The 14,508-nt window shown below is 40.4% G+C and overlaps 1 protein-coding gene across 1 annotated transcript in view; it reads right to left on the bottom strand.

The window, feature by feature from the left end:
* The window catches only part of MED13 (mediator complex subunit 13), an 865,231-nt gene that overhangs the window by 560,456 nt on the left and 290,267 nt on the right, over positions 1-14,508 (bottom strand). The window contains exon 11 of the mRNA XM_069226440.1: positions 5,648-5,732. Within this exon, the coding sequence (XP_069082541.1) occupies positions 5,648-5,732 (85 nt within the window). The remainder of the gene's footprint in view (positions 1-5,647; positions 5,733-14,508) is intronic.

Genomic DNA, 14,508 nt, shown 5'->3' with positions numbered 1-14,508 from the left:
GATGTGCCCCTAGTGTATGCAAACAAGGCTGCCAGATTTACCTTTAATAAAGCACAGGTGAGGGAACTGTCTAGCAGGTGGGTGAGGTATATTAATACTGTGTTTTGATGTGTCCATCTTATCGTTGGCTGTACATCAATGGATGTATCTTTTCCATTTTAGAGTGTAGCATTTCTGTGGGCTTTGTTTCCTTGCCTCCCTTAGGATTTTTATTGTTCGTGGAGGAAGTTGTATGTGTCTGAACTCTAAATATTCAGGAGCCAAGCTGCTAGGTTTAGCACAGTTGATTCTGGGTGGTAGACTTCCCTGTGTGATATAGTTAGTAAATCCTTCATTGGTTTCAGTGGTATTATTTGTCCCCTGGACACCTCCAGAAGTTCTCTGGCTTTCTCCACCACCCTGTGGATTAGGGGAGTCGGAGGAAAGGTGTATGCAAATTTCCCTGATCAGTTTATTGGCAGGGCATTCCCTTTTGACCGGGGTGTGGAAACCTGGAGGCGAAGTGTTGGCATTTCACGTTTGCTGCTGTTGCGAACAAGTCTATGCTTGGTGTGCCCCAGGTGTTGAAGATTGCTTGGTTGACTTCCTGCTTCAGCTCCCACATGTGAGAGTTGTTCTCCTCTCTGCTTAGTCTATCTGCCTCCATGTTGAGTTCTCCCGGTAGGTGAATTGCATGTAGGGATATTTGGTGCTGTACTGCCCAGTGCCAGACGTCTTGGACTAGCTTTGACTGGATTAGGATATCACACACACACTTCTTGCATTCTCTTTGATTCTGCCATTATTAGCCAGTCATCCAGGTATGGGTAGATGTGGAGTTCTTGCCTAAGTGTTAAGAGTGCTGCTACTGCAGATAGAACTTTGGGGAACTCTCGAGCCAGATTGGCGAACAAAGGGCAGCACTGTGAATTGGTAGTGTTCCTTGCCTAAAATGAACTGTAGGTATTTCTTGTGGCCCCCCTTGTTCATGGGGATGTGTAGGTAGGCGACCTTTAGGTCTAGGGTAGCCAGGTAATCTCCCTTCTGAGGAGTGGGATTACCTCTTGTAAACTAGTTATTTTGAAGCACTGTGATCGTATGAATTTGTTTATGAACCTGAGGTCTAGAATTAGCCCCAAGGTAAGGTTTTCTTTTGGCACCAGGAAGAAAGGTGAATAGTTTCCTGCACCCATCTCATACACTGGGACAAGTTCTATAGGTATTTTTTTTTTAAAAGCAGTTCTTGAACCTATGTTTTGAGCTGTTTTAGTTCTATCCCCTTGTATGGCCTTGCCCGTGGTGGTATCTGCTGGGGTTATTCAATTCTATGCAGTATCCGTGGCGAATAATGATTAGGATTCATTTGTCTGTGGTGATGTCATCCAAGCCTAGAGGAAGCCTTTGAATCTGCTACACCCAGCCCTCCTGAAAGGACTGTCTTGCTGGATGCTGCAACTGTTGACAAGGCTGCAGTTGTGTGGCCTGAAAGTAAGGCCCCTGTTACCCTGCATTGAAAGGCATTCTGCCTGTGGGTCTTCTCCCGGATGTGCCTCTTATGTGAGCCTCTGAACTGTAAGGCACATATAGCTATTGCAGTCTCATTGTCCTTTTTTTATTTGCTGCAGGCTGTCATTCACAACTCGTTCAAATAGGGTTTCCCCTGTGAAAGGCATGTTTAATATGGCTGCCTATACCTCTGGCTTGAACCATGATATCCTGAGCCAGGCGTGCGTTCTTAAGGTGGTGACTGGGCACATCTGTCTGCTGGCTGTATCCGACGCATCCAGTGCAGACTTTAGGCATGTATTTGCGAGGCCTTTTCCCTCCTGGATGATTGCCTTGGCCCTCTTTTTGTAATCCTGTGTAATGCTGGTGCCCGTAGCAGTTCATTTGGGCGTTGGAACTGGCTATCCTCCATTGCGTGGCTGCTTCCCTCTCTGTTTTTCTTCCCACTAGGTCTAGGCTCTTACTCTCCTTCTTGCATGCTGGACCCTTGGAGGTGGGAGCATTGTCTCTTTTCCTCTTAGTGGGATTTGGGATTCTGAATGCAGCATTTGTATTTTGTTCTCCACTGTAGGTGTGAGGGCCCTGGCGTTCGCTGGTTCCCTAAAAGCCTCTTTGCCCTGATCTAGGATGCTGGGCAGCATAGCCAAGTAGAGGTTTCTTTTTTGGAGTGGTAGTAGTGTTTCTAGATACAAGCATGATCCCCTCCCCCTCTCTCCCCCTCCCTCCCTCCTCCTCTAGCAGCATCCCTTCTTACCAAGCTGTTGTACATAGCTAAGCCATCTGGCGAGGATGGTCTTGTTAGTTAATTGTCTATGCCCTCCTCCGGTGAGTGTCAAGATCCTGCCATGTGTCTTCGAGTTGGCTGCATTAGTCAAAGCTTTGAATGTGCTCAACGTAATCATCCTACTCAAAGAACTCCTCTTGCTGCTAATCGTACAGTTCTGGGGTTGCTGGTGCCTCTAGGGCCATTTTGCCGGGATGTGGAACTTCTTTAAGGAATCACCAAATTCTTTCTTCCTCTGCATGAGGGTGGACATCCCTGCCTTGAGTTTTCTTTTCGAGGTCCTGTGCCCATAGGTCTGCTTCATCTAACACCGAAGCTTTCCACTGGGTGGGTGGGTTCTGGAGTCGAGGGTTCCGGCACCTTTGGCACCCTGCATTATCCCTTGCTCCCTCGCGCTTGGTGTCTTTTGTCGACTCTTTCAACACCACCTCTGGCCTTGGGTACCCTGGTCAGGGCCCACTTGCCTCCTTTCGTCTTTGCTGATCTTCAGTCACCATTAATTTTGGCGCTGAGCCTGCATGTGTTGTCTTTCCAGGGGGCTTAGGGTCTGGGCTTCTCAGCCCTTCTTCCTTTTGGCATCCTTCAACCCTTCTTCTGTGGTTGGATCTTCTCTGCCCGAGTCTTGTTTATTTTGACATCCGAGTCGCTCCTTCCTGCTGTGTCTGAGTGATTTCTGTTTTTGGGACATGGTGTGGTGTTGCAGTATTTGCCTGCATCATGCCTTTTGAGACTTTGGTACGAATTCTGCGCAGGCCTCGCAGTCTTTGTGGTCCTTGGGTAGGCAGAGGTTGCAGGCCTCACGGTAGTCCTTTTTTACGAACTTGTGGTGGCACTGTCGCCAAAACGTAAAAGGGGTATTTTCCCTGGCCCCGACTTGCCTGAACTGCCTTTATTCTCCGGGGTGGTAGATCCGATCCCCTACTTTGACTGTTCCAAGTAGTTTTAAGGATTCTTTGCTTTGTCCCGAAGTGGCATGTGCTTGGTTCCCCGGTATCGCATGAAATGGTAGGGGACCTGACACACAGTGCTATGCGACGGGTCATGTTTTAAATTTTGACTCCACCAAGACACGCAACCTGCGATGATAAAACTGTGTTTGGTGCAAAGTGTATCATCAATTACTTTAGCAAAAGAGTTTGTGGCAGTTTACCTGTACAAGCTAACACCTTTCACTGCTTGAAATGTTTTAGACTTGTAAACAAGTGTTCAAAATTGCACCTTCAGTGAGTGGACTCAGATTTCAGTTTATCTTTCCGAGCTAGAGCTTCCTCCCTCTTGTCATCTTTAAGTCATGTTTCAAGGTAAGGTTTCATTACATACGTACAAATTGTCCATATGGTAAATTATCCTTCTGAGATCTAGGATGCCCACTTGTGAAATGTAAATGTATTTCGATCAGTAGGTTTGGTATACAGATCAACTTTCAGTTCCTGAAAAAAGCACCTCATTTCTTTTTTTTAGGCCAAATGGATTTTTGAAGATACTGGTAATCCTTATGAGCTATCAATTACCTGTTGGTATAGGTCTATCAATGGTATTTCTATAATATGTGAGGACTCTGGTGACTCCCTGCAAGCTTTTTTCGACTGGTTAAATAACAGAACTGAAGATTTGAAATTTACTATCACGTATGATACGGACACAGTGACATTTTTAGACGTGAGTGTTTATGAATGAACAGGAACTGCAAGTTGTTTTATCACAACTGTGCATCATGTATGTAATTTTACTGGTAAGGCGAGTGAGAGTTTAGATTGAGAAACATTTTACTTGCACTATTTAAAGATGACTGCTAAGTAATCCAGCCATTCCCACTGAAAGACAAGCCAGTAATCTCAAGCAAGTTGGTTATAATGAATGAGTTATGCACACAGCGGATTGCAAACCTTGGGAAGAGATGCGGAACGCCACCACAACAAGGTGTTTCTCAATTCAATAAGAAAAGGATTTCTATGCCTTATCCTTGCTCACGAGAAGGTGTTTGTACAACATGTAATGGCAAACTGATGGATAGTAGGGATAATAAAGAGGCAACACAAATAGTTTATTTGGTGTTACTTTATTTTTAACAGGCATTCTAGATGTTTTTCAAGCTCAGTTTGTTACGTGACTGATCGGTAAGATTCAGTAGGATGGATTAATTAGGTGCACGTTGTGGTCAACGGTATATGTGGGGAGACTTACATTGCATTAATTACTTTGTTACATGACATGTCGATTTAAGTTGGAGATCAATTAAATAGACAAATTTCGGGGTACGGGCACGTAATGCAACTGACTAGCATGATTGCTACAAGCATGATTGTTGGTGACATCATTCCACCATTTGTGTGTATATTTTCCATCGGAACACATAAGATAATTTTCATAAAGATAGTAGAAGTAAACGGTTTCTACTTTAAGCTTCACCTTTCTGGGTGTCCGCTGGTGAGATACATTTATTGGGGCACCCTTGTATTTGCTTTTTGTTGCTTGCATTTTGCTGGCATGCCAATAATGATAAGTAACACCCTTCATTGAAGACATATCTAGGTTTTTAGTGCTTCGGGGTGAATGAGTGATCACTAATGGTGGAGGATTCGTGGTACATTTAGAGAAAATTGGAGAAAAAAATAATTTGTATATATTTGCTTTTAATTTTATAGGATTACCTATCCACTATACGTTCTGATGAGGCTGATAAATTAGTAAGGCCAAAAAGTGTAAACATTGTTTTCAAGTAGCCAATGTGAAAAGAGAATGCCAGGAATGTTTTTTCCATATGTCCAATGAGCAGGCACACAAGAATTTGATAGAAGTGTCCCCTGTGTAAGCCAACCTGGTCGGTGGATTATGGTTTTGGACTGATACGTAGAACCACCTTTGGGTTAAAAAAAAAAAAAAAAAAAAAAAAAAAAAATGGATTGATAGGCTAATTGAATATTTTAAGGAGCAGTTTTTGATACAGATGTAAACTGTAGAATGTGTTTGTTGTACTTTATCCTTAAAGAAGCATTGGGCCCCACATTGTCAAAATCAGGCACAAATGTAAAACTGAATGCAAAGATTATGAGAGCTGTATTTGATATTTGAAGAAAATTATTCTTTAATTGCACTTTTGTCAATTTAGTTGTTGTGCTCCAAACACATTTATTTGTGCTTGTGGAGGGAAAGTGTAGTTGTGAAATAATTTACCCTTTTCATTTTTTCTTCCGTCTGAATGGTTATTACCCCAGAGAAAGCAGTGATTAAGGGGTTACCCCATATATCTTTTTGATAGACTTAACTAACAAGTCATAATATCAAATGCAAGACAAATTTCAAAATCCTAGAATCATTCAACACCTTTCACAAACGTAATATATCCCAAACATTCTGACAATATTGCTTAAACTTTACCTTGTTTGACAGAAGGACTAAATAAAGACATTGCGTCTTCCCCTTCATTTGGCAGTCCTGTTGCACCAGACATCCCATCTTCAGCCTTGTAAAAAAAAAAAAAAAGAAGAAAAAGCAGGAAAACAAGTCAAACTTAATTTTAATGCTCCAGAATATGGAATAAAAGTATCTTTATTTGGCTGCATTGCAAGAAGCTCAGTGTGCCACAGTTACAAAAAACAGTTACTACTTGTTGTAATTTAGTTGTAATATTTTAAGGTAGCAACATGTAATTACATATAGGCAGATTTTGTTAGATTAGAGGTTATGACATATTTAAATATAAGTGGTACGTTCCCCCCCCAGGGATGTGGAATTCCTATCGCCCGACGCCCGGGACATCTTGTTTGGGGTCAAGGGCAACAAGTTTTTATGTTCACTTTGTCCTTGGGACAAGTAGGCCCAACCCTCTGCAGCACAAACCCTTTGGCTGCCTGTTTACAGAGAGTGGAACTCTCTGCAGTTGAGGTAATGTGTTTCCAAAAGATAATGCTGTTCGAACTTGTATTTATGGTTCATTATTTGAAAACCTTAATTATTAGGGTGAGGGCTGTAAATAAATGTTTTAAGGTCACACTTCACTACTGACGTTGGTTCCAGTACAAAAAAAAAAACGTGTATACACATGTTTGAAAAGTTTAGGCTATGAGGCTAAGTATAATGCTCCCAGAATGCTCTCTGATTAGATGCAAATGAAGTGTCAATTAGTAAAATGTTTTGATGCATGCTAGTATTTCCCAAAAATATTTCGAATGGAAAATCAGTGTAACCATTTTCAACACGATTATGGGAAGCATGAAAATAAACAAACACTGACAAAGCCAACTGATCTGACATATTTTTAGAAGTCTTTTAGTTTCATCAATGCGTGTCTTGTTTTGACATGGCTTTTGTAACACTTTATTGTTGTGGGAGCTACCAGGCCCTCAACATTGTAACAAACCCTGGCAAAAAAAACAAAAAACGTTTTTGAACTTTAAAAGCACACGTTGCCACCAGTGGCATAACAAAGGCCCCCCGGCCACCCTCCAGGGGGCCCCTTCAGCACAGCACCTGCCCTGAGTGAGTCTGGAGAGGGGGCTCCTCCATGTTCTTTGCAAAGGGGCACCCTCCAGTTTCGTTACGTCACTGATTGCCACTGTTGTTCCTGACACTGAACAAAACTACTTTGTGTGCCAATATGCTCCTTGTGGAAGAGAAAATAGAAGAATGCGATCACTCACAGTAAAGCCAGCCGAAAGAGAGAGAAATAGAAGTTTAATAAAAACAAAATGTCTTTGTTAACACCAGACCTAATTAGGGACCAAGACCCACATGTAGGTAGCTTTTTGCATGTCGCAAACAGCGACTTTCGCTGTTTGCGACGTGCAAAAAGCACATTGCGATGCACAAACCCAGTTTTGCGATTCGGTAACCTGGTTACCGAATCGCAAAACGGGTTTGCGACTCGCAATTAGGAAGGGGTGTTCCCTTCCTAATTGCGACTCGCAGTGCAATATAGGATTGTTTTGCGAACGCGGGCGCAAACCAATCGCAGTTTGCACCCATTTCAAATGGGTGCTAACACGTTCACAAAAGGGAAGGGGTCCCCCTGGGACCCCTTCCCCATTGTGTTTTCGTTTTTGTAATGCATCTCGTTTTCCTTTAAGGAAAACGGGCTGCATTACAAAAAAACAAAAAAAACGGCTTTATTGAAAAGCAGTCACAGACATGGTGGTCTGCTGTCTCCAGCAGGCCACCATTCGCAAGGGGGTCGCAAATTGCGACCCACCTCATGATTATTCATGAGGTGTGCATTTGCGAAGCCCTTGCGAATCACAGATGGTGTCAGGGACACCATCCTACATTCGGATTTGCGACTCGCAATTTGCGGGTCGCAAATCTGAACCTACCTACATGTGGCTCCAAATTCTTAAAGAAAGTCACAAAAGTGCACCCATGGTATATGTCGTACCCTTATAAAATATTTGTGAACTGTATTTTAGCATGGGTAAATACGCATGTCTAGATTTTCTCATGTGAAAATCTATTGAGCATTTGCAAGTTCATTTTCCCTACAGCCACTTTCTTCCGAACCCTGGAAGAAGTTCTAATTCTGCCATTGTCAGGAGTAAATGTCCAACCTTTCTTATTATGGGAAAATATTAGAGAGAAGCTGGTGAAAATCTTTAAAACATGCAGGTTAGTAGGTTTGCAGACTCAAAGGCATTCCAGCCCTGGAACTATTGCTTACTGCTTCCTCCAGCCCCAGTATGCAGATCTGCAGAAAGGTGGAAAAATAAGGAAATTGCTACAGTAGGGATTGAAACTGCAAGTATTCAAGCCCTACTATGGTAGTAGCCCTGGCATAATCAGAGAGGCTATTATCAGAGCTCTTACATAATGAGATTGCTGCCATAATTTGGCGCCACACTACATGGCACCAAAGGGACAAGTAGATCTTTTTACAGGACAAGTAGATTTGAGAAGCAGCCTGTCCCGTGGACAAGTAGATATTTTAATAAATTCCACACCCCTGCCCCCCTCACCTTCCCTTTAGAATGGAATGTTCTGACTGTTACAGAGAGGAGTTCACAATAGAATGTTGGGAGAGAGAGCTGAGAGAAGAGGAGATGTGAAGAGCTGATGAGGAGAAGTGGAGATGAAAATAAAGCGTGATTCTAAAGAACCATTGATCTCTTTTCATTATAACACTGGCGACGATTGGAGTGCGAAAGGGGGCACTTTCATCTCTACCCCTTGTGCTGCATCCTCATCAAAGTGACCACCATTTACTTGAGGTACTGTTATTCTTAATTAAATGACTGGATAATCTAGGAGTCATAAGGATCATCCCGTTTATTCAACAAGTACTTTACTACAAAATGCAGCTATGCAGATAGCACTATTACTGATTTTTCAAGTCTTAAAATATTAAGCATAGTGTTGACAAAACAAAACGAAACCTGATATTGGCAAAGTTAATTTAGAAAGAAGAGCTTAAACCTATGTGGAATTATCATACTTATTCAGGAAGAAGTAATATGAAACCGGCAAGAAGAGTTCATAAGGTTAGCCTTTCAATTCAACAATAATTTTACAAGGAAAATAAAATAAGGCACACATTATGAACCTTTTCTGAGAGAAAAGGTCAAGAAGACACAATCAATCACATGACAGATATTCCTGGAAGGAAAGGAAAATAAACGTGTCTTTTACCAGCATTATTTCATGAGAGGCAAGCACAGGTTATGAACAGCGACCTTTTCTGAGAGGGAAGGTCAAGAAAATCAATCTATCACACACAAGTATTTCATCTATGAGGATCTATTTTTAAATAACACAAGTTAATCTCTACTGACAATAATGCAAAATGAATGCACAAGAAAATAAACGAGTCTTTTTCTGATTATATTTTATGAAAGGCAGCTCTGAAACGGAACGTTCGTATTATATTTAACTGTATGGAAGCGCGCACAATTACATGAGGAGCATATCTCATTAACTTTTAATCCACAAGAGGTTGTACTTTGCTAATTACCTCAGCTTTAGTGGAGTTTTTGAAACGGTTGAGGATCACCTGTACTTCGGTTTCAAACGCAGTTTCACTGAATTGTCTTACTCCAGCAATTGGACCTGCATATTGTTGTGACGCTGACAGGCACAGCATGAACGTTTAAGAAGCATTGGTAATAATATTAGCCTTTTGGTGGTAACGCTGACAGGCACAGCTCTTTCTTGCTTGTGGCATTGTGGGAAATTTACTGTTCTCAGGGCTTTTCCTCTAAATCGGCTGCAACACTAGACTGTGCATTTTCTTTAATGTCTTCATAAATATGCATTCAACTGTAACTATTTAGATTTAATAACATGTGATGATTGCTATATTTATTTTCTAACTTTTTAATGTTTATAGTTGCACTTTGATAATACACTTGATAGTACATAGTAATTGCTATATTTTATACATACATAACTATTTAAATCACACTATCCTTTAGAAATGGCTGCAGCGGGCATGTCCCAGCCAATTCCATTTTTAAATGAAACTGGAGAACCTAACATCCCATGGAAAGAATGGTTCAAAATTTTTGAATCATATTTAATTGCCATTGGTGGAGATAAATTCAACCCACTCAGGAAACACATATTGTTACACAATTTAGGGACGCATGGCAGAAACATTTATGATACATTACCTGAACCCGATTTTCCAGATGGACTAGTACAGGATGATTATGTCACCACATATACGAAATTGGAAAAACAGTTTGGAGACAGAGTAAATGTGGTCTTAGAGCGTCATAAATTTTTCTGTCGTTCCCAAGGCAAACAAGAGAGTGTGACTAATTACGTGGCTGCTCTAAGGGGATTGAGTACATTATGTAACTTTGGGAATCTTAATGACTCACTGATTCGAGACCAAATAGTCCGTTGTACTAGTAATGTAAAAATTCAGGAAAAATTACTACAAAAACAACCTGATCTGCAGGAAGCAGTGGAAATAGCAAAATCCATTGAGCACACACAGCTATGTTTACAAGAAATCAGATCTCCTTCTGCTTCTCCTGATCAAGTTGCAGAGATTAAGGTAAATGCAGAACAAGAAAAAGTTATGAAAATTAAAACTGGAGGTAAACAACCTATAAAAACCACTAATCCTACAACAGGATTAAAATGTTACCGCTGTGGGAGCAGCACTCATTTGGCGAACTCTACCTTTTGTCAAGCCAGGACAGCCATATGTAGAAAATGTAATAAAAAAGGCCATTTTGCCAGTGTGTGTAGGGCGGTGTCTAAATTTGATAAACAATATGAGCATAAAAAGGTAGATGATTCTCAAGAAGTTAAAAAGATAATACTGCAGGTTAAAAAGGAACAGGAAAATTATTTTCAATATCCTCAGTGTAATATTTCCCTTGATGGCAGTCCAGTAACAGTTTTCGCTGACTCTTGCTCACCCTTTACAATCATAAATGAACTGGATTTTAAAGGTATTGGTAAAGAAATGTCCGCCAGATTGTCAAAACCAGACATTAATCCCAAGGGTTATAACAAAGACCCCATCCCTCTTAAAGGGATGTTCAAGGCTTTAATATCATTTAAGGGTCGTACCACTGTAGGGAAAGTTTATGTAGTTGAAGAAGGATCCAGTTTACTGGGTTGGCAGCATCAGAAGGAGTTGGGGATCAAACTGGACCCTAATAATCCGGAACAAGTACTGCTCATGGACAAAAATAACTAATGAGTTGATTTTCCAGGAATTTCCTGAGATTTTTTACTGAAAAGTTAGGTCTACTGGCAAGCTTCCAACATAAAATTAAATTACAACCTAAGGCTAAACCGATAGTACATAAAACTAGACAAATTCCACACTTCGAGACCCTCTTAAAAAGGAACTTAAGAGACTAGAATCTCTAGGAATTATTCAACCAATTGAGAGTTCAGAATGGTTATCTCCCATCGTAATTGCCAAGAAACATAATTGCGACGACATTAGGGTGTGCATTGATTTGAGAGATTTGAACAGAAACATTTGGGTGGAAAGACATCCACTTCCTGTTATTCATGAAATATTAAGCACCATGGGGGAGGCAGCATGTTTTTCCGTGCTGGATCTCTCCAGCGCATACCACCAGGTTGAACTTCACCCAGATTCTAAATGGCTCACGGCTTTCACTACACCCCTAGGATCGTATATATGTTCAATAGAATGCCGTTCGGGCTTGCATCAGCTGCGGCCGTATTTCAAAAAATCATGCAACGTGTTTTGGAAGATACCCCTAAGACTCTATATTTTCAGGATGACATTTTAATATATGGAGCAAATGTAGAGGAACATGATACAAACTTGAAAAAGGTACTTAGTAAACTAAAAATGGCGGGTTTGACATTGAGAAAGGATAAGTGTCAAATTAGAGTAGATTCAGTTGATTATTTAGGGCACACTATTTCTAAAGATGGGTTCAAACCTAAAACTTCACTAGTGGAAGCTGTTAAGAAGGCAGAGGCACCAAAAAACAAGCAAGAATTAAAATCTTTTCTAGGCCTTGCTGAGTATATGACAAAATATGTCAAGGGATTCTCAGAGATATCATATGACCTAAGAGAGTTACTAAAAAACCACACACCTTACAAATGGATAGAATGTCATGAATCTGCATTTCAAAGGATTAAACAAGCCACTGTAAAAGCACCATTCCTGGGTACTTTCAATCATGAAAGGAAGACTATTCTTACTACTGACGCGAGCAAAAAAGGTTTGGGAGCCACTTTATCCCAAGTGGTTGATGGTAAAGAGAGAATTGTAGCATTTGCTTCTAGGGCTTTAAATAAGGCAGAATCCAATTACTCAGTAATTGAAAGAGAAGCTCTGGCTTGTTTCTGGGCTATAAAACATTTTAAATTCTTCCTTTGGGGTACACAATTTACTTTACGTACAGACCACAAACCACTAGTTTATGTTTTCTCTACAAAAAGTTTCTACAACTGTACACCTAGAATTGCTAGATGGGTTTTAGGCCTGGAAAGCTTTTGTTTTAAGATTGAGTACCTACCGGGTAATAATAATTGTGCTGCGGATTTTCTATCTAGAGTACCGTTGACTATAAATGAAGACTATGAGACCCCGGAATACCCAGTAATGGTTGTTTGCACTCTGGCTATCAGTGAAGAAGAATGGAAGTTGGCTGATCATAAGGATGAACCCCTATCCTTATTGAGAACATTAGCGAAGGAGGGATGGCCGGAATTTAGGAGGGATCTGGACGAAACAAAAAAAACTATTGGGAGGTTAGACCTGAAATAAATGAAAACGGAAATTTTGTTTTAAGAAATGATAAGATAATACCACCGGCAGGATTGATACACAAAATTATCAATCTGGCTCATGAAGGTCATTTAGGCAGGAGCCTCACAAAAGCTCGTGTTAGAGAAAGATATTGGTTTCCTAATATGGACTCTATGATAGAAAATGAAGTAAAAAATTGCATTAAATGTGCGTGCAGTGACAAAACTAAAATTATTCGTAAAACTCCTATATATCCTGTGGCTGTACCAGACAAGCCTTGGACAAAATTGGCATTAGACATCATAGGACCTATCAACATGAAAGGTGTTGTGAAACGTTTTGCTTTAGTACTGATTGATTATTACTCGCATTGGATTAATGTAAAAATGGTAAGCCAAATCACCACTGAATCAGTTATAAATTTCCTTAAAGATGCTTTTGCTATGGAAGGAATACCCGCCACCTTGATCACCGACAATGGAGTTCAATTAACTTCATCAAAAATGAAAGATTTTCTTAACTCTTTAAATATACACCACCTCACTACAGTGCTATATTGTCCCAGGGCAAATGGTTTAGTCGAAAGGACCAACCGCATGATTAAAGAGTGCATCCAGTTAGCTAGTGTAAACCAATAATCATTGAAAATGCTATTCGAGACATGTTATGGGCGTACCATTCTACTCCAAATTCAGTTACAAAAAATTCTCCATTTTCTGCTCTAAAGGGCAGGAAACCAAGTACCAAATTCTTCCCTTCAAGGTTAGGTGGAGGAGGAAAAAGTGATGCCATAACTCCACAATTCAGACTTAGACTAGAAAATCATCAAAACAATTACAAAAAAAGATACAATACTAAACAACGACAGTGGAAAGTGGGGGATAAGGTTTATGTTAAAAATCCTGTAAGGGGTTTTTGTCCGAATATGCGAGGCACTAAATTTTCTGGTCCTTTTGATATTGCCAAAGTGAAAAACAATGTGGTTACGTTAACAAATGGTCAGTGTTGGAGTATGGACAGGATTGTCCAACAGCCATCAGCCCTCGTGAGGAGTGAAGGAAATTCCATGGAGAATGGCGAGAGTGAGGAGATTCAGCAGAGACGTGACGCCGGTACAGAGAGTACGAATAGAACTTTTTTTTTAAAACATCGATGTAGTGTATGTCAAATTATCTATTGAATGTATATATTTAAGACATCAATGTAGGTATGTCAAATTATTATTGAATGTATATATTGTGTGTGGAAGGGAAGATGTGTTGTAATTTAGTTGTAATATTTTAAGGTAGCAACATGTAATTACATATAGGCAGATTTTGTTAGATTAGAGGTTATGACATATTTAAATATAAGTGGTACGTTCCCCCCTCACCTTCCCTTTAGAATGGAATGTTCTGTTACAGAGAGGAGTTCACAATAGAATGTTGGGAGAGAGAGCTGAGAGAAGAGGAGATGTGAAGAGCTGATGAGGAGAAGTGGAGATGAAAATAAAGCGTGATTCTAAAGAACCATTGATCTCTTTTCATTATATGACTACTGATTAAGGTTTAGCAGCTGGAAGATATTCTACATTCACATGCTCTGCAAATATCTGTCATCTAGTTGGGTGCAGAAGTGTTTGCTGACAAGTAAAAATTGAATGGCCTATCACAATTTCTTTGCAACTGTAATGCTTTGTGAGGTGGTATTCAGATGACAATGTGGCAGCTTTGCATATTTCTCAGAATGAAACATCGGCAAAAAAGCAAGTCTTGTTAAGCCTTCATTTCTAGTAGAATGAGCCTTTGATTTAACCTGTACTTTCTTACTGGCCAAGGCATATCAGTGCTCAACAGTTTGTACTATCCACCTTACTACAGTGTTCGTTTCAAACTGCTGTAGCAAACTTGTGTAGTGTGCCTTTAAAAATTGTGCATACCTACTGCATCTTATTTCTGCATTAGAATACGTTATTGCTCTTTTTACATTGAGTGTGTGAGGGCACTGGAGTTAAGCAGCAGTGTACAGCCCAGCAGATTGCCCTGACTTCTGCAAGCAGTACGTGGTGACGGGC

The sequence above is a fragment of the Pleurodeles waltl genome, chromosome 3_1 (assembly GCF_031143425.1).
Source record: "Pleurodeles waltl isolate 20211129_DDA chromosome 3_1, aPleWal1.hap1.20221129, whole genome shotgun sequence".
Classification (NCBI taxonomy): Eukaryota; Metazoa; Chordata; class Amphibia; order Caudata; family Salamandridae; genus Pleurodeles; species Pleurodeles waltl.
The sequence above is the reverse complement of the archived record's forward strand: the minus strand, read 5'-3'. Positions and strand labels throughout refer to the sequence as shown.